Source organism: Atractosteus spatula, chromosome 2, assembly GCF_055471065.1.
Source record: "Atractosteus spatula isolate fAtrSpa1 chromosome 2, fAtrSpa1.hap1, whole genome shotgun sequence".
In the NCBI taxonomy this organism is placed as follows: Eukaryota; Metazoa; Chordata; class Actinopteri; order Semionotiformes; family Lepisosteidae; genus Atractosteus; species Atractosteus spatula.
In genome coordinates this window covers 8,481,283-8,500,959 of record NC_142707.1, presented here as the reverse complement: position 1 = coordinate 8,500,959, position 19,677 = coordinate 8,481,283, and the positions used below count along the sequence as shown (strand labels likewise).

The following is a 19,677-nucleotide window of genomic DNA, read 5'->3' as shown; positions in this document are numbered from 1 at the left end:
AAAGGGAAGGAGACGAGGCAGTGGAGGGGGTGGGTCAGAGGCTGAGGGGGTTAGCGTTGCAATATGGGAAGGAGATTAAAAGAAGGCTGGGGAATTGTACCCCCAGTGTTTCTAATGTGTTTTAATAACCCTGCCTAATTACTTCGATATCAGATGGGTTCGGAGGGAGGACAGGCCCCCAGCTTGCTGAATGTTAATTGGAGAACAGGTGTTGAAGCTTCTCAAAATGAGGCTTCTGATTACTACAGCCAGGGAAACAAATGGCCTCAGCAGCTCGGCTTCAATAACATGAATAATTTAGGCTGCAAGGAGCGATGAGGGAAAGGTCAAGCTAGGGGTCATACACACAGATACACACGCACACACAAAACCATACACACCCGCCCCCCGTCTCCTCTCCTGCACACACACACACATGCAGTCCTACTAACTCCCACCCCCCGGCCCCCATCCCCGGCCCTGCAAAACAGGGAGGAAGAGCCCTCAAGGCACAAACACCAGCACAAATACTGTCAGTCCAGCAAGGCCAATTCAAGCAACAGCTCATCCCTTTTGCAGAAACACAAAACCACATGCGAGCAGAAGTCTGCGACGAGTTCTGACTTTCACACACACACACACACACACACACACACACACACACACACACACACACACACACACACACAAGGAGAGCGAAAGGTACTAGAACAAGGCCCGGACAAAACGGACATGTGTGTCCTGACCGGCATCAGCAGCCTGCTCAGCGCTTAATCACTTCAAATCTTTGCAACGCATCGAATTAAATAAAGCATTAAGAGCCGCACAGAGCAGGCCACTGTTTCCAGGTGAGAACCATTAGGTGAAACCTTTCACCCTTGCCAAGATTACAGCATCCACAAGGAGAGGAATCTACACATTTTCCAGCCGCTCTCCTCTCCAGTTTGAGGACACTGTCCAAGTCCTCAGATCTATCTCTAAGCAGCAATATGCACAAAACAGTTCATCTACAATACATAGAGAAGCCTATTAGCCACCCAAGAAAAAGACATACTTCAATTTAAAATGTAAAGATATATAAAAATATAAAACCCCCAGGTTACTTATAAATGTTTTTTTTCTTTGGGTTTTTGGGGAGGGGGGAGGGGAAAGGGGGGTTATTGGGAAAGTTATTCCAAAAATGAGAAAAACATCTGTGCAAAGGAATTCTGGGAAACTCAAAAGACAACAGCCTTTTCTTTTTTTTCATCTTTTTTTTCCGTTAAAAGAAAACTATCTTGAGCGATCCTTAGAGACGTACTGTCAACAAAGCAGCCAGCTCGAACAGAGAAGGGAGAGATGGAGGGAAAGAGAGAGAGACGGTCTTCGAGAGAGGGAAATGCAATTGTCATGACAACATCATATCAAACGAGACATGTTTTTCTTGTCAACTGTACTGTCAGTGGTGTGCTTAACTTCAGTTAACACAAAACTTGGGAGCCTTCGAAGAGTTTTTTTTTTTCTCCAAAGAGCTAAACAAATTTCCTTTCATTGAATACCACACCTATCACAGGAAATACAAAATTCAAACAGTAGCTGAAAAGAAAGTGAGGTAAAATGATAAAACGATCGATGTCTCATATCAGTCTGATACAGGAGACAGAACTCTTCACACAGCTCCAGGAAAATGTAACAAGTCGTTTATGCAAGACTAAGAAATTTGGAAAGTAAATAATGTAAAAGTTGCATTTTTTCTCTGAAATTGATTTAATGAATAAAACAATGTACTCGGGCTGTATATTTACAAAAAAATCTCTGTCATGTTGGTTTCAATCAGGTTTTCTTCTGCTTCAATGATATTCGGGCATAAGAAGTGTCCCGTGAAAAAAATAATTCAGATTCAACTGCTTGAGAAGAGCACGCAAAACCGTCATCAGTGCGTGCCGACCAAAAACAATTTGCCCTGTCGAGGTCTTCGATGTGTAAAATCGTATTACCACAACAGGGTAACTAGATGCATGAAAAGGCTATGCAGTTTTGTGGGTAGTTTTGCAGATTTCCAGACAGCATGCACAATGAGGCCAAGTGGGTATCTTTATGAATAATGTGTGGAGCTTTGATAAATACGCCTGTAGGTGTCAGGACCCTCTCTCCTGTTTTACACAGCCGGCTCGACTGACTATGTATAGCCGCAGGCCACCACCCCCCCCCCACACACACACACACTCCCCCGCCCTGATAACCCACCCCACTCCACAGGCCCACTGCCTTTATGGCCAATAAACCGGCCAGTGATTTGCAGGCCCTTATTACACAGCCAGCCAGCCACACTCCAGCTCTCCCACCCACCCACTTCCACAGCACATTACAGAGGCACCGCTAAAGGCACAATAAATTAATGTGGGACCGAGTTCATTCCCAGCTCTATTAGTGCGCTGCTGCCACTTACCATCAGCGCTGACCCACGCTGGGGGAAAGTATATTTTAAATACCCCCTTCTTCTTCCTAAGAGCCAAGGTGCAGTGGTACAAGACACCTCTAAGAAGGTAGTCTGGTCAGAGTCTGATCCGCAGAGCGCTCCCAGTAGACGAGCTGCCAGCAGCTAATACCCAAGCCATGTTCCTTCTTCCAACAGGTCCCTTTTCCTAAGCTCGTGTCTTGCTCAGAGATTTTATTTAAGCCTTTGTTAATTAGCGGATTATGTCTGATTCTTGGGTAGTGCCTGGAGTGAAATGAAGAACTTCTTTTGGGGCTGTGAGCAGTTGTTGTTTTTTAACGTTTGCAAAAAAAGGCCAGAACGCAGTAGTCATGTATCTGTGGAAAGCAAAAGGAGCTTCCACCTAAAAACAGAGTGTCAACCTAACGCTGTTTATGCTTCCTGTTTGTCTTCTGTTAAGACTAACAAAACCAGCGAAGCTGGGAAACAACAAAAGTTTTGCCTTCGACCCTCCCAGTATCGCAAAGAAGACTGAAGCTGAAACATTTTTTTTTGTCATCATCCGTTTCCATCGGGTTCTTGTTGCTCTACCTGGTGGGATTTGCTTTGCGTTCGGAAGATAGGTTCAATTAAATTACACTAGCCCTGAAACAAAAGTCAAAATAGCCTCGCAGTTCGGGTCTCTAGCTTGCGGTAACACTGTCAACAGAATGAAAGGCTCCTTCTGGTCAGAGGCTCTTTACGGATCGTGCAACAGGATGTTACCATTGTCTGTCCCTGGCAAATGACAAGGACACCCGTGTCCCTCAGCAAACAACCCCTTCTCCAATGTGTTGTGTAGGTTGTGAACCGTGGGAAAGAATTAGTTGTGTGAATAAAAACCACACAGTCATCTTCCCAGATGACAATACGGCATGGGTCAGGGAAGCCCAGTTTTGCACAGTAAGAAGAAAATAAACATTTAAGCCATTACACTGGAAAAACTCACTAGAGCTGAAATGAGATGCTAATAATACACATTTTTGTTTCTGCAGTGCTGAAATTGCGTAGAAATTTGAAACTGATCTAAAGGGTTTTTGATTTTGAAAAGTCCATATCTACAGACCCGGCATCTGTGAGACGGCTCTCAGAAGCTGCCAATGAAGCTGACAAGCTAGGAAAAGACAGGAAGAAGGATCCCTGATGTGGCCTTTTCCCAAAGTGACCCGTGACAGACACGCTGCCAAGGGGACGCGGCGTTCCCCGAAAGAGAGGGGGACCCCAGTTTCTCCTACCTGTCAATGATCACGGGGTCAGAGGGCGTCTCGTTGCGATTTCCACAGCTCTTCTTTTCACAGCAGCGGCTGCAGACACAACACAGGCACAGCTCGTCAGATCAGGACCAGAGCACCCCCACGCACCCCACACACCCACGTTCCACAGCCATCTCTGTCAGTGGGTACCCCGAGATCAAGACCAAGCACCCCCACGCACCCCACACACCCACGTTCCACAGCCATCTCTGTCAGTGGGTACCCCGAGATCAAGACCAAGCACCCCCACGCACCCCACACACCCACGTTCCACAGCCATCTCTGTCAGTGGGTACCCCGAGATCAAGACCAAGCACCCCCACGCACCCCACACACCCACGTTCCACAGCCATCTCTGTCAGTAGGTACCCCGAGATCAAGACCAAGCACCCCCATGCACCCCACGCACCCCACACACCCACGTTCCACAGCCATCTCTGTCAGTAGGCACCCCGAGATCAAGACCAAGCACCCCACGCACCCCCGCACCCATTTTCCAAAGCCGTTTCTGTCAGCCGGCACCTCCAGATTAGACCAGAGAGCCCCCACGCCCCACACAACCACTTTCTAACTCAGCAGACACCTCCAGACTAAAATGAAGTATCCCCATGCACCCCTCACCCACGTTCTAACAGCATCTCTGTCAGTGGGCACCCACAGATTAGACCGACGTGAAAGCACATCGAAGCTTGAAACAGCGATCATAGTACCATGAACCACCCACAGGAATCAGCACTGCTCAGTCCCAGACCTCCTTTCTGCAACAGGCTCTGTTCTAAACCTCTCAGACACGCCCTTCCGTAGCTCCTACTCTGTATTGTGCTTTGTTTTTAATTGTCAAGCTGATGATGGAGTTTCGAAATTGCACTTAATCTCTGCAAACGTACCAGATAGGTGCTTACTTTAATATCCCTTTGAGTATTTTAGATTTCCATGGTGTTTGAGTCTCACACCTTTTCCTGTGCTAGCAATGTTGTCATTTTACTCATTTAATCTGTTTTCATCTGCTTTTTCGGCATGTCAACTTTGCAGGCATGGATAAGGATAAGGGCATATGCTAAGCAGGTAACAGTAATAAAAATGGATCCTACTCCTACAAGCAGTGATCCAGCCAAACTCTCTTTCTTTTAAATATGTGAAGCAGAGGCGACGCACTCATACAGATAAGAGCGTGACTCCCCAAGAACGAAACAAAAGCAACAGAAAGTAATCTGGCACCCCAGCAATCTGTCACTGATTTTGAAATCAAATACAGCTTCCCCCCCCCCCCTCCCCTCCCCCTGCTCCAGCCGCACCCTCCTCCTCTAAAACACACATAGCCCCCCAACACACCCACTGCACACACAAACACACACGTACATACACACACAGGTCCCCTCCCCGGCCAGCTTGGCTTTGTGTCAGTCGAGAAAGACACCTCCTCATTGCTGCATAACAAAAGTACCTCAATCCACGCCATCTGCCACCTACAACCCCCTCCCACCCAGCCTCCCCGACTGACAGCCCAGCTTGCCTGGCCCGATACGCCCACCCTCCCAGCCCGGTGGCTCAGTTCCCAGCTGTGAGGCTTGCCCTCTCCCTCTGCAGGCCGTTATTAGCCAGCTGTGAGTCAGCACGGGCATCTGCTGGGAGCACAATGGCTTCTAACCCCGAGTAGCCGAGCGAGACACTGTGTCCCAGCATGGCCACTGACAGCAGCCCCTTTATTCCGGCACGGCTTCATTATCAGAGAGCCGACTATAAATAAGACATGAGCTTTATTTTCCTCTTGGCCCTCTTCCCCTGTTTTTCAGCGTAACGTAGTAGGAACGGGGAGTGCGAGTGCTTGGTGGCTTAGAGTTAAAAAGTGGGTTTTTTTTTTCTTGTGATTTATGGGAATTTATTTTGAGGGACTTCTTTCATTTGGAATTGCAGTTCTGAGTTTGCATATTCCTTCCTCATTCTCTTTTAAACACCCGCTTAACCTTTCTTGTCAAGGTTAAGACGTTCTCCTTTTTTTGGGGAAAAACATGAGCCCCGGCCGGCTGTTTGTTTCGGGCTCTTCGAACGCTGTAACACTGAGCAAGCGTTTAGAATGCCAGATCTTCTGAATTCTTGCAAGGAAGCCCACAAAATGACAGGCTGAAGAAAGTTTTACACCTCGTGTTCAGGCATTGTTACACCCCAGCCTTGTACAGCATATAGGGAAGGTTTGAACAGACCTAATAAAATATAATCAGAAGTACAGGAAGAAGCCTACATTTTACAGCAGTAGAAACCAGATATGAACTCACAGTTGGTGTTTAGAGTCTCAAAAATTGAGTTCAAGTCTGGATCAGTCCTTGGCCTCGTGTAAGAGTTCAAGGTAACACCAAATACATATAGCAGTATGCTGACATCGTAAAACAAGGGAAATCTGAAGTTGGACGTGACATTATTTAAAAGAAATGCCCAGCTTGTGCATCTCTTCAAGACATTGGCATGAACAATGATCAAGAAAACCACACCAGTCCACTGTACAGTTTCTAAATAACAGAAACATTCTGCGCTTCCCATCAACATGAAAATAAGACAGTTCAGTAGTCTGGACAAACCCTGCCCATGGTGGGAGAAGAGAGGGTGACTTCCCTCTCTGAGGATCCCATCTGGAATCATGAACCCCCTGACCCCTTCTATGCAGGATGAGCCAGGGAGCTGCTCTACGGGCGCAGATGGGGAGGAGGGAGGTGTCCGAAAACTAAACCTGCACAAGTGAGTCAGCAAGCGGCGCGATATTTAAGCAGAAGTGGGTGAGAATAGAGTGTGACCTCTTCCCGGACTTCTGTTAAAAACTACCTTCATCCTCAATCTCCTTTAGGATTGAGGAACAGAGGACCAAAACTAGTATGTTCTTGGGCTATAAAAGGAGATTCTTGTGTCTAGACAGGAATTCTCTGTTTTAAATTCTATCGCATTTCAATAAGGGGGTCTGGCCATGACACCAGGGTTAACGGCACTGCTACTGGAACTTCAATTCCTCATTTGCTAATAGGATGGGGATGGCAAGATGGGGATTATTTGCTCCTACCAATTTTTAGTTTTGCTCTTAGGCTGAGGTGGCGTCAATGAGAAGATACAGATAAGAGGCTGGGAGTGGAGATATCGTACCTGCACATAACCTCGTGGGTGAGCAGGACTCTGCACATCTCTGGGTTTTTGTTCTGTCCCTCGTACGCAATCGGCTACAGGAACGAAACGCAGATATGTTAGGATCTTTTGTCTTTTCTCTCTATCAGAATTATTTCAGACAGCATTAACTGGGATATTTTAGGCCTTCAGTACAAAGAGGTTTCTGTATAAGTTCACTACAGTGTACCATGGTAAAAGCACAGTGCAGATAAATGGACCAAAGTTATATCATCGTAAAAGCATGGTATAAGAGAAAAAGATATGGTAATGTATGGTAAGAAAAAGGAATAGTTGTAGAAAAAGAATATAGCAAATTTTCCCAAGGGATCAACTGCAACTTTTAATATAAATTTCCCTGCTTGTGGTACAGAAATTGATTAGCTATTAAAAATGGAAATACATTCTCCACACAAGCCCTCTTTTTAAGCATTTATTGTTGATGCTGATCAAATGCATCATGAATTAACTCACGTAATATCCCATTTGATCTATTTTTCTTCACGGATAGCTTGCACTGTTCATCTCAATCTACACAAATATCAATTTACTTAACATAAGCAGCTTTTTTCAGCTCTACCATGTTTTCCATGAGCTCCTTTTCTTTCAAACAAGACAAAGTGGGGCACTTTGAAGGGAGGGTGTAAGTCAAATGATTGAATTAACTACGTATACACCGGAAAACCAGTGTTCTAAACTCCTTCTGTGCTTATATTTATGAAAGAGACCAGGGCATTCATTCGAGCAAAATAAATAATTACTTAGGAAATGTACAGTCTTTCTTTCTTTATTTTTGTTTTTTTATCTTGTTTTTCTAATTCCCACAAGAGGAACATCTTTCAAAATGAAGTTCCGTCAAGCCTGGTTTCGAATGCAAAGCCTAGAAATCTCATCATGTCTGTGTGGAGGACAGCTGCTAAACAGCCAGGGGAACCTGCATCATCTCCAGTGCAACCCAGAAGAACATTGATAGGAAAATGTATTATTTCTAAGAGGCTTTCAAAAATCGCAGATGGCTGATTTGATGATGAGATCTCTTGGGTCACTATGCTGCTGACGGGGGAGGTGACCTGAATAGTTTTTGCTCATCGCTAACCTAGTCTTCGATCAGCACCCACATCCATGTACAAACGTGGGCTCATTTGGGTGTGCTGTGGCAAAATGTCTGGGACCCAGTGAAAGCCTCAGCAGGCACAGTTCATTCAGTACAGAGCTCCTTCCCTTTTCTATGTCAATGTCTTTATTCAGGGTTTGCACTCTGACGTGTACTTTGCTTTTTTCCTAACCCTCCTTACTATGACACACCTATGGGTCTCCAGAAAAAATAAGGTTATGGGCATCAATGTTGAGCTTGTGTTGCATCCCCAGGTCCTTTCCAGGCAGCTCCATTCAGGACTGAGTCTGTCTGCTCACACAAAGCTTTCTGGGAGTGTGGAACAAACCAGCAAACCATGTGATGGACACCAGCAAAGGTGAAAGCTTGGCAAACTCCTTGTTGGACAAGTACTGTGCACTATAGGCAGCAACCCTGAAGACATGTGTCTTGGACATGATAGCGGTGGAGTTCCCTCACCTGTTTGGTGACCGAGTCAATGAGCCGTGCATACAGGTCCTGCTCTGTTCGCACACCTAGGGACGCAAAAAGCCCACAGGACAGTGGATTAGAGTGCCGTCAATTATAACAACCAACAGCAGCCAGCTCTGGCCCTCACAGTCTATGACAGCTCTGCTGTTCTCATACGACTTTACCAAATGGAACCAATTGACCCACTGGTCAAAATCCTTATTGTTCTCATTAAGGCGTTTGCGTACCTGAAAATACTGACCAAGCTGTTGGTTTACAGACTCTGGGCTGGCTTTGGCAACTTTAAAGTCTATCTGGGTTCACTTGCTGGCCTCAGCCCCCTCGCTTCAAGTGGATACTACCCGTGCCGACTGTCGGAACATGTGAAGCAAGGCGTGCGCAGATGTGCTTGCTACACGCTACAGATCGCCCCGCCAGCATCTACCTGCACGGCTGGAGCAGCTCCCGAGATGAAAATGACACAGTGTTTTTAAAGGATCGCACTTGAAAGAGTCCCCATCGGGGAATGATACAATGCCCGATCACCAGTATTCAAAGTGTTTTTTAGAGTACCTAAGACATCGTACTGCTGCTGCTCAATAACATTTAAAGCGCTAGGAGCATTAGAGTGTCAATACAAAGCACTTTGGTTTCACTTTGAGCTTTGGAGGCTTGAATGTGAGGGGGGAAGGGCTGTCTTCTCAGTTTGCTTTCATCTCACTCCCAGAGGTAGTTAAAAACAAGTCTTCAGAGACTCCAGGGAACAGAAGACTACTTGCATCCAGTCATATGTTTTGTAACTACAGACTTAGCATTATTCAATTCATTAGGCTACACAGAATATCACTTTTCATCTGAGGACTTTTTTTTTATTTGAAATTGTGCCTTTTCAGACTGAAAACCATCTCAAAGCTTTTACAAAGCCGTGCTGCAAGAGGGCCAACAGTAGAAGAGTTACTTTATATTGGCTAATCATGTTTTCACCAATGGATTGCTTAAGGCTAACAAACAGTGGGCTGCTCAAATTAGTCCTCAGATTCAAGTACGTGTGTAAAAGACAATACTTCCTTCGTAAAGCAAAATAAACTCAAAATTCACAAGACCATTATTCTTCAAGCCTCACTTCCATGTGCAACAGTATGAAATTAAGCATATTTTCTCATATGCTCACATTGGAAAGGATGGCCCTCTGTGGCCTACAAAAAAGCTCTTATCCAATTAGTTTATTGAGCTCATAGGAAAACTGCGGTGGCTTTCAAGTTCTGTGCATGTGCAATGATTTATCTTAAATATAGCGTGTGAATAAGGGCAGAGCGCACTCACAGCATTTTTTGTTTTTTTGTTTGTTTGTTTTTGCAGAAGCATTAGAAAATGATTACATTCCATAGTCATGGCATTACTGAAATGTTCTCCGATATCAAACCAAGAATAAAAAGCAATGAAGCAGAAGTCAAAGTTAGAGTCTAACACATGTGGTTTGCTTACAGTTGAGCAGATGCACAACTGGAACAGGCAAGCAGCAGACAGACAAACAGACAGGGCTCCGCAGTCTCACCATTGCTGTACAGGAGCTGGAGTTTGTAGTGTGTTCCATTGTTCGTTTTCTCTCCACTATGTTCCTTTAAACACAATCAGAGATAGTGTTACTTTCCACATCTAAATCGTGCATCTCCACGCACACAATCTTTATACAGTGTCCTTCAAATCAAAAATAACCCGAGGCCCTCCCTCTCTGCCTCCTGCAACCTCGCTAATTTTTTAATGCATTATAAAGCATAGACACTAAAATATCTCCAGCCTGGGCACACCACAAGTGTACAGGAGTGCTGCCTGAGGTGGTGGTCTCCAGAAACCAGCACAGTGCATTCAGGAAAGCTTGCTTGCACAAGGACAGCACTAAGGATCTGAGTTGCAATGCTATTCCTTCAGTGTTTTTCAAAAGCTAGAGCACAACGTCAAGGTAGCTTTGCTCACTTCAATTAAGTGTGAATTCCGGTGCCTGTGAATGGGTGTGTGTCCCATCTTTTGTTGTTCAGCACTTGAAGTGTTCCTCAGCATAAAAAAAAACCTTAGCACTGATAGAGTGCAAGTAGCAGTTGACCTTGACCGTAAAAATATTTACCCCGTTCCTCTCCCCTTCCCCTTCGACTCCCACCAGCCCCCACACAAACCCCCCACCCCCTTCCTTCAGCAACTCCATCAATCTCGTTCGCTGTTACTGGCCTCCAAGGAGCTTTCGAACCAGAGAGCCCAAATAGCTTCATCCAGAGAGGGCCGGGGAGCTCGCCGCAAGCCTGGGCTTGGATTTCCTCAGGGGCCAGAGATGCAATATAAATTCATACCGAAGGGCTGCCCCTAAACAGATGCCAGGCAACCGAGCAGAAAATGAACACTTTGCAATCCTGCGTGCTGTGGCTGGCTGTGCGGGAGCTGGAGGTGGCCTGTTGTTGTGTGAGCGCCGTGCACTGGAGTCCTGGCGGGGAACGGTCCTGTAACTTTCGGTCTGGCAGAGCAAGTCTCTCTGGGTGACCCTGCAGCACGATCAAGCCCATTCGTGTCCCCTGCTGGAAAGGTCCACGTGCCCTAGACCTCTCTCAGAGAAGGTTCACACACTGGATTGTTGAATTTTATATCCTTTTCATTTGCCTTACGCTGCTTTAAAGCCCCTCAGCTTTACTGTTATAAGATATAATAAGAATAAGATCACTTCTTGGATTAGGAATTTGTCTTTTTGCATACCCCAGCTTGCTCTCCATGAGACACACAGACAGGGAGAGAAGCTTGGGGTCAGAGCGCAGGGTCAGCCATTTATACGGCACCCCTGGAGCAGTTGGGGTTAAGGGCCTTGCTCAGGGGCCCAACGGAGTTGGATTCCTCTGCTGGCCGCGGGATACAAACAGGTAACTATCCAGCCACAGGCACAGATCCTTACTTAGCCACAGTGCCACAGCACTGCCCCAGTTCCTGCCTCCCTTCTCCTCTTATTACTGTCTCACTGCCTCTAATCTGACACTCGCTCATCTCTAACCCAGACTTCCTCCCTGCCGGTCGTGTCCCCTTAGCCACTGTCCCACACCGCCTTCTGCCACTGAGGCACCAGCCCCCCGCCCCGACCCGCGCAAACGAGCAGCGAGGACAGAGACAGAAGACCTTGTCGTGCTCCACGAAGTCCACGAACGCCGTCCTCTCCACCTCCACGGGCTGCCCCTGCCGGTCGTACAGCGCCAGGACAAAGTGGAAGAAGTTGGACTTGCGCAGGTTGGAGGGCGGCTGCTTCTCGAAGTGCGCCCGGGACAGAGCCACTCCGCTGCAGGGGAGAATACAGAGAGATGGAACAAAAGGGCACGGACACCCAGGCCCTCGCAGTGGCCGAGTGATCTGCCCTGCGCAGCAGCCCTCTTCCCGCAATCAATAGTTCTGAATTCATTAAGAGGCGACGTTCTGCTTCACGGCCTTCATATTGCTTGAAGTGCTTTCACTTTCTTTCGCAATCTCGAGCGCAGAGTTAATCCAACCCACTCCAATGCCGAAACAAAGCAATCCTACAGCGGTGTTGCAAGCCAGCGGCTCGCACTACATAAATGTCACAGATTTTTATCTCCGATCTTATGACCCCCTCCGGAAGCAAATTTCCAACTATTCCAGCAGGAAGCTAAATTTCCCCCATTTAACAGGATACAGGGGTGGTCTTGTTTGCTCTTCCACTGCAAACTGAAACACAGAATTCCTGATTGAAAAAGGGTCTGGGCCCCTGAGCTCTGCACACCTGTCGGATTTACTTCCCACTGCAAGCAATACTGGGCCATTTTCGGCATCGATTTGTAACCCTGGAATACATTTGAAGTAAAAGAAAAAGGCTTAAGAGAATCTGACCTCCCCTGTATGTTCTGAAGGGCACCAACGCAGATTTTAAAAGGCAGAATACTGCTGCAAATGACCATGAAGGCAGCCTGCTTGCAGTGTGTGTGCCATTAATGACCAACTGTTGCAGGAGAGAAGCACCACTGGAAAGCCCAGGGAAGACTGATGCACACTTTAGGTAAACATTAGCTGCAGCTGCATACCAAAGCCCTGCGATTTAAAATTAAAATTCTGATTCTCCTTAGAAAGTAAACATTTATGCCGGATTAGTATCTGTTGTTTTTTCAGGCAGCCCTGATTACTCATGGAGATTATGCCTCAAGCCCTGGTAATGGGCTTAGCGAAAGGGTTTGCAGCTAATGATCTTATGCAAAAACTACTACTGTATTTAATTTAATAAGTCAGATATTGATATGTACTTACAATGAATGCTACATGCAAATCTGGATCATGCTGCATCTATTTTTCTTTATCTTATTAGGCATGAAATCAGATGAGCTTTTTCAGAATGGCCTTTGCACCTCAATGATAGTTTTTAATTACTGCTGCTGTGCGTTCCATGGAATTTACACCTTGACTCATGCAGTACCCCTTATAGGAGCAGATATCAATTCATCTATTATTGTTTAAAGGTTTTCTCTTGGAAAATAATGACATTTTGACAGAGCAGGTTCAGAACCAGATCTTTTGTTTGATTTATTAATGAGCTCACTGTAAAATACGCGGCCATTGTTCACCTAGCTGAGTTTTAGATTTCAGTTATGTGCTTTTTAGTTGTATATATATACGTATGTTTGTGTACAGGTCCAGTATAATACTGTATATGCAATCTCACTACGTTTTTATACAGACGCCGCTTCTGAATACATAGACTGTAAAACTGCTTTCCAGCTTCGGCCATTCAAATGTTGCGTTAGAGTCACTTAAAAGCACATAAATATAATTAATTTAAGTAACTACAAGTAACTGCTCGAGTCGAACTGTAATAAGATGTTAAATTAACTTATAAAGAACAGCCTTATGGAGGGACTCCTAAAAACGAAAACCAAAAGTACAAGAATTATTTCCAAAACAAGCCCTTGAAGAGCAATGGGAAATATAGTCTACAACAAATATAGTCTTTGGAACAGTCTATAGAAATAATTAAAAGATATAAATCGGACACGGCTGGCTCAAAATGATAAAGTAACAGCATCTAAAACGTAGAACTCAAACGTGAAAGTTGATGCTGTTAAACAGAAAATAGCTTTCCCAAGTGAACCCGTACGGTGGACTGGCCCCTTGAAAATAAAATCATTCGGACTATTTTGTTTCGTGATGGGGTTAGTATCGATTTTGAAATAAATGTACTACATGTTCATGTCCTTCAGAGATATACTCTATAATCCGATGCCATTCTGAGGTACAGTAGGTGCACACGCGCATCTACAGTGAGACTGTGGGCTACCGACTGCTGTCCTCACTTCGATCAGTACAGTATAATAGCAGACAACACTTTTGAGCGGTGAGTTTATGCCCGTAAATCCGTGACTTTGGAAAGTAAAAGTTAACGAGCTCTCAAAGACAGATAAACGCTACGAAAAAGTCGTATATTTTATATCTTATATATATTTAAGTCCGGTGCGCTGCATTTTCTTCATTTGTAAACTAGGCAGAAACCTGTCCTATAGATCTCAACAGGATTTTGTAATCAAGCACATAACATATATTCTTGTCTTTCGAAATACATTGTGTGCACGGTACACACGGATATGCATAAAATAAAAAGCTGTCGAACGACAGATTTAGAGTTCAGTTTGATAGCTTAAAACTTAAAAAGATTCGTAGTGAATTGAAGTATGTCGTAAGAAACGTGGCTTCCTTAAGAACCAAGAGTAATATATGAAGTTGTTTGCTGTTTACATTGATATTATTATTAATTTGTTTGGCTTATTCATATTTACGTGTATATCTCTCCATTAAGACATTAGGGGTTTTTTAGAGGAGAAAGTCTAATAGACGTACTTTGTTAAGAGTACAACTGCGCTGCCTCTTTCATCACTCTAGAGTTCCAACAACTTCTCCACAGATCTTCGTCAAAAATATAATCCGTTATTTAACCAGCTGAGACACCCGAGATCAAATTCACGTTCACAATACATGGGGTTTGACGTGTTGGTGAGCCTTCACGGACTATTAGAAAGATTCAAATAAATTTGAATTGGTTTCAATTAATAGCATTGGATCTAGACATCCATAATTGAACTTAATTTAAACCAGCGGGGTGATTGTTTTACGCTGTAACGGTAAACTCGTTATCCAGCCATAAAATCAGATACCAGCCCTAAGCGCCACGTGTAAATCTATCGAAGTTAAATCATTAAAAGGCTGTCCATTTTAGACGTCTTTCTGACAAAAGAGACAAGTATACACAGTCGTGAAGAATATTCCAGTTGACGGACACTGACCAGGAGAAGTGCCCGCGTGACGCGTGAGCACGCACAGCCTGGTACAGCCTGCGGTCCGGATAAAGTCATCTCTCAAAATGATCCCTCAAACGAGACCCCAAGCCTGTGCGGTCGGTGCGACAATTGTCAGACCTGACTTCTCAACGTACCGTGGCGTTTCCTAATCGGTTTTTTTGGTTTTAGATAATTATAATGACAAAATTACAGAACACTAGGTGTTGTGGACGGCGATTTGTACAGGTAAAAATCTCTATGCTCTATTTGTAACACCTTTAAAACATTTCAGTGAAAACGCTTCTTACAGCAGATAACAATCGGGGAACAATACCGGACAGTGATTTTTTTTCTCTCTCGTTTCCCTTTTCATTTTAAATTCGCTTACAAAAACTTTAAACCTTCACCTTGGATACTTCAGAAATCCTCAGAACCACGCCATGAAGTTTTTAGAACTTAAATGACTTTTCTTATCTCGATCCGAGGTCGTTAAGATGCATTAAATGAAGAAAAAAAACAATGAGAAAATGACCTATTTTTCGTAGAATTTAAACGAATGTAAGGCAGACGAAACAGGACCAGTGTCCACACCAGTTTCTTGTCAGAATTGGCCGGTGCGTATACAGTAGCTGGGCTTTAGAGGTTTAGGCGTATGGACCAGACTGTGACAAGGTTTATAGTTTGCTTACTAACACGCAAGTAATCAACAGTAGATGTTTGTTTTTATGACAGGTTTGTCAGTCTGTGACTACTTTGTTTACGTGTTCCGTTTGAGAAAACGTTTATAAAGATGATTGCAACTCCCCCACCATCTAAACCTTACCAACACATCAGCACCAACAAAATTATTCTTCCAGCCGTTTCGCTGCAATTTTTCATAATGTTACTTACTTCAGCTTGTGTGCTGCAGTCTGTGAGATACCCTCGTGATTTTTAATCCCTAAAGCCCGTATTTGGCCTGTTCCGAAGCCTTGAGTAGTGTCCCAAAGTTACAGTGGTACATAGTGCTACAGAAAAATGTTGTCTAACATTTTGAAAATAAAGAGTAAACTTTTTTTTAAAGAAACAATATTTGTGATTTGGATTATTTGAACTGGCCGGTGTATCACACTGAACAAGATTTCCGTCCTTAAAATGAGCTCTGTGTGGGCTATTATCGTGCTTCGATTTAAACGACTTAACTGCTTTATTTAAACGTCTTTTATTTCGGTTTAAACTGTTTTCGATTTTTGGAAGAGATATTGGTATAAAACAAATAGAAACCAAAACCGATGAATAACCTTGTGCCTTTTTAAAAATATTCCCTTGAATCCACTCCGCTATGCAAACACGACATTTTATTTGATTATAAAAAAATCATCCCCGCGAAATCCAAGGTTCGAACACAGTCATGATTTACGCCTTAAAACTAAAAATAAAACGTCAAGTTTTAAATCGTATTCGAAATTCGTTGGTTTCTTTTGAAATGTATATAAGCATTATTTCATTCTGAATTGTTCCTCTGTATGAGACACATATCGAGCGGTGTATTATTACAATTTGACACAAATACATGCTGTGAGTAAATAACACGTCTGGTTATTAAAACAACTGTCAACACTTCAAAACGCAGCTCTGAAAGGGCTTCGAACGAAAGAAGGGTTTTAAACACTAGAAAACTAAGCCGAACCACTTGCTAGTTCTCCTTCTGCATTGTTAGGTTTATCTTTTCGATTTTTATGGTCATTAAAATGCTGTGTTGATCACACCGCTCTATGCAATACGAAACGGATACTTAATCGACTGTATCTGCTCATTTTGGTTCGTTCTGAAATGCTTTTCTACCAGTTCTGCTCGGACCACATCGAACTTTGAACTCCCCTCCTCTGCCCCCCTGATAATTACTCTGGGTAAGGTTGGCACAGGTCTGTGACTGTCGCACTTTCTGGAAGACAGTCTTTAGTAAGACATTTGTCATGACGAATACGCACAGAATAAAGATTCAGTGTAACTTCGATTAAGTATAATTTAAATATCACCCTTTATTTCTGAACGAGAGCCTATACGTTACGTGAATGGTTCGTAAATTTATTTTTTCTTCGAAGCGGAATGTGTAACTTCCTCTGCCTCTGCTTTTCATGTTTATTTTAAAGTTGTGTATTAAAGCAGTTAATATTGTTCTATTTTACGTTTTAAGGCAATGTATATTTTTATCTATAAATGTTAGTGTGTATGCCACCAGGAAACGTTAAGGGCGCGATTTAATGTGGCAGTGAAACAAAATCAACTTCGGAAAATTAGAAAAATCTGTAAGTAAACCGTCGGAACGCGCAAGAATCAACATTTCTTGTAGGAAATACTTCACACCAAAACGTTCAGTGTGGTGTTTCATACCTAACTGTGGGACAGACGCATAAGCTAATAAAAATATCGGTTTAATGTGTTGAAATACGACGTGCTTTGACTGTTATTGCTTTTTCTAGTCATTTACAGTGTCACCCTAACACTTTCTAAGATTTATATTTGAATGGCAAATCAGAGTCCCACTCCATATAGTAGTAAAATCTAGAAAAGCACAGGGATTTGGGGACAGGTCTAAAATTCAGTGCAAACGTGTTACGAATATTAAGGTGCTTTCCCCCTTTTTAGAAAAATAAAAGTTGCATTTAGGACAAAAGCAATATCAATAATAGCTGCTAAATTAACGACTATACACCAGTTCGAAATAGTATGAAATTTTCCATTTCTAATGCAGGCTTTGCTGTTTGTGGCTTGCGTTTGATGAATCTCGATTTTTTTTTTCAAATTAGCCTGTGTTGTCAAAGGCACTTTTAGTGCGATTTAAATAGCTTTAGCTGCTCCTGAGTAGGCTTCTGCAGTACACCTACTTTTCGGGTCTACGGTAACCTCGACTTAAACTGCATACTTTAACTACAAAAAAAAACCCGACAACAAATTCAAACCCCTTAAAGGATATATCGCACTGTTTCGATCCCAAGCAGTCTGCGTGAGGTGACAGTGTTATTTCGTCTCTGAAGCGATACAGACACCTACCCCCGTCGACGGGACGCGCCGCGTGCTTGTCATCAGTACAAAGGGCTGCTGTTTTTATTTATTTTCCGGGTGTGAACTTCAGAGCTGGAGTGCGATGGGACCTGTTGACTGCGGAGCTGGCAGTGTTACCCAGCGCAGCAGTCGGCACATATTGCTTGACACGTGAGCGTGGGGTTGAGGTCCCGAGTGTCATCTCTGAGCGATGCGCTTTTAAACACTTAGGGGGTTATTTTTGCTACTGTCGTTATCACAGCATACTACACCGACATCCACGAATCCATTCATTAATCCATTTTCTAACCGCCGGAGTCTATCCCGGCTGGAAATGCGCTGAAAGACAGGATGCGCTGAACTGGACGCGAGCCCTTCGCAGCGCAGATACACACACACCTATCAATAGGGGCAATTTTCCCAGCAGCCAACTAACCTACCAGTATGTCTTCGGACTGTGTGGGAGGAATCCGGTGGACCCGGAGGAAACCAACATGCAAACTCCACGCAGACAGCACCCCAGGAATTGAACCCGGGACCCCAGCACCGCGAGGGGGCAATGCTTACTGCACATAGATCGTACTAGCTATATCGCGTTTACCAATGCGTTTGGATTATGTTGACATACGATATATACGACTTGACGATCAGAGAACGTTAAACATACCAGATAAAACCCGTAAAAAAAATCTCACGTCCCCACTGCGATCTGCTACAAAGAATATGCGCCACAACTGTTACGCTCCTTCTAACGGAAACTAAAGCAAAAGCAAACCAATCAGATTTTTAAAAAAAAATGATTCTTCCATAACTTCTCTCCTGTGACTTTTCTTCCGGGACTGCCCGAGCCTGTTTTATCTGAATACCTTCATATTTCGCGCTGAAAAAGATGAATCAGCGGCGTATTTTTAGTTGCACTGTGGGTGAAGGCAAATACTTCGTTGACAGCTATTTCTACCCACCTACGTTACGTTACAAACCAAAGGCTACGCGCTCGCGTGGAAAAAAAAACAAAACAACAAGAGTGGATCAAAACCAGAAATGCAGTGGCGTTTTGAGAAATTGAATAAAAACAAAAACGAATGTTCACGAACCAGGACCACGGTGTACGTTACCTTTGTGCGGCGACGTTAGCGTCTACGACCCCAACGTTGCGGACCCAAGACCGGACCGAATCCATCTCACCCCCGTGCTCTTTCTCTTTAATGCCGGATACTCCTCTGCTTAAGTGATCTTGAATCCCGAACATTTAAAAATGACTGGGACCGGGATTTGAACCAAAAAGTAAACAGGACACAGTTTTTGATCTATTTCAAGGGGATCCAAACGGCCGCCGTCGCGTTTAATCGAAGAAACGGGGGGCAAAAAAAAAAGGCACACAAGTTCTGGAGTTGTCAAAAATCTATAATTGTCTATCTTCTGAAGTTTCCTTGAAGTGAAAGGGTATGCAACAGATTTATTCCCCTTTTGGGTGCTATCATTGTTCAAACGAAAAGCAGGAATGCGTCCAGCATCGCTTCACTGTTAACGAGGATCACCTGTTCTGTTGTGGACATATATACACGCATGCAAAAGAACACACACACGCGCGCTCGCTCGCACGCACACACACACACAACACACACAACACACACTCGAGCGAGAGGACATAAAGGAGACTTATGCGCTTTCTAATCCCGGATCAAACAGACTGATAGAAGGAACCCGTTGTGTGAGCGCATGGAGCAAGCCCGCACGCTGATGCCCCAGGATTTTCAGTCATGAATGAGTTACATCCCCTGGATAAGGGTTTGGGGGGGGGTGGTCTTGACCAAATGCGGGGGTGCTCATTTGCATATGGATTCCGATTGGAGGACAGCCGATGTCGGCGGAATTATGCCACCTCTGTGTCCCTTGCGAGGAAGCAATTCCTGCTCAAATTCTGCCAAGTCCCAACTTCTCCTGGGGTGCCAGAGC

The 19,677-nt window shown here is 44.2% G+C and overlaps 1 protein-coding gene across 1 annotated transcript; it reads right to left on the bottom strand.

The window, feature by feature from the left end:
• Positions 1-3,665: 3,665 nt before the first annotated feature.
• On the bottom strand, positions 3,666-18,970 carry LOC148839141 (transcription factor COE2-like). The gene is made up of 6 exons (XM_088927606.1): positions 18,837-18,970; positions 11,546-11,702; positions 9,951-10,014; positions 8,405-8,460; positions 6,814-6,887; positions 3,666-3,738 (listed from the first exon to the last, which is right to left on the bottom strand). Exons 1-6 carry the CDS (start codon positions 18,968-18,970, stop codon positions 3,666-3,668), a joined length of 558 nt encoding a protein of 185 aa, XP_088783732.1.
• Between the last annotated feature and the right edge of the window lie 707 nt (positions 18,971-19,677).

Bases quoted from the DNA above. Each gene is read 5' to 3' on its own strand.
- LOC148839141 (XM_088927606.1), bottom strand. From the start codon at position 18,970: ATGTTCGGGATTCAAGATCACTTAAGCAGAGGAGTATCCGGCATTAAA. The intron at 8,461-9,950 runs GTGAGACTGCGG...TTGCGTCCCTAG, and splicing joins CCAGCTCCTGTACAGCAATG to GTGTGCGAACAGAGCAGGAC. The intron at 3,739-6,813 runs GTACGATATCTC...TTGTGTCTGCAG, and splicing joins ACCCACGAGGTTATGTGCAG to CCGCTGCTGTGAAAAGAAGA.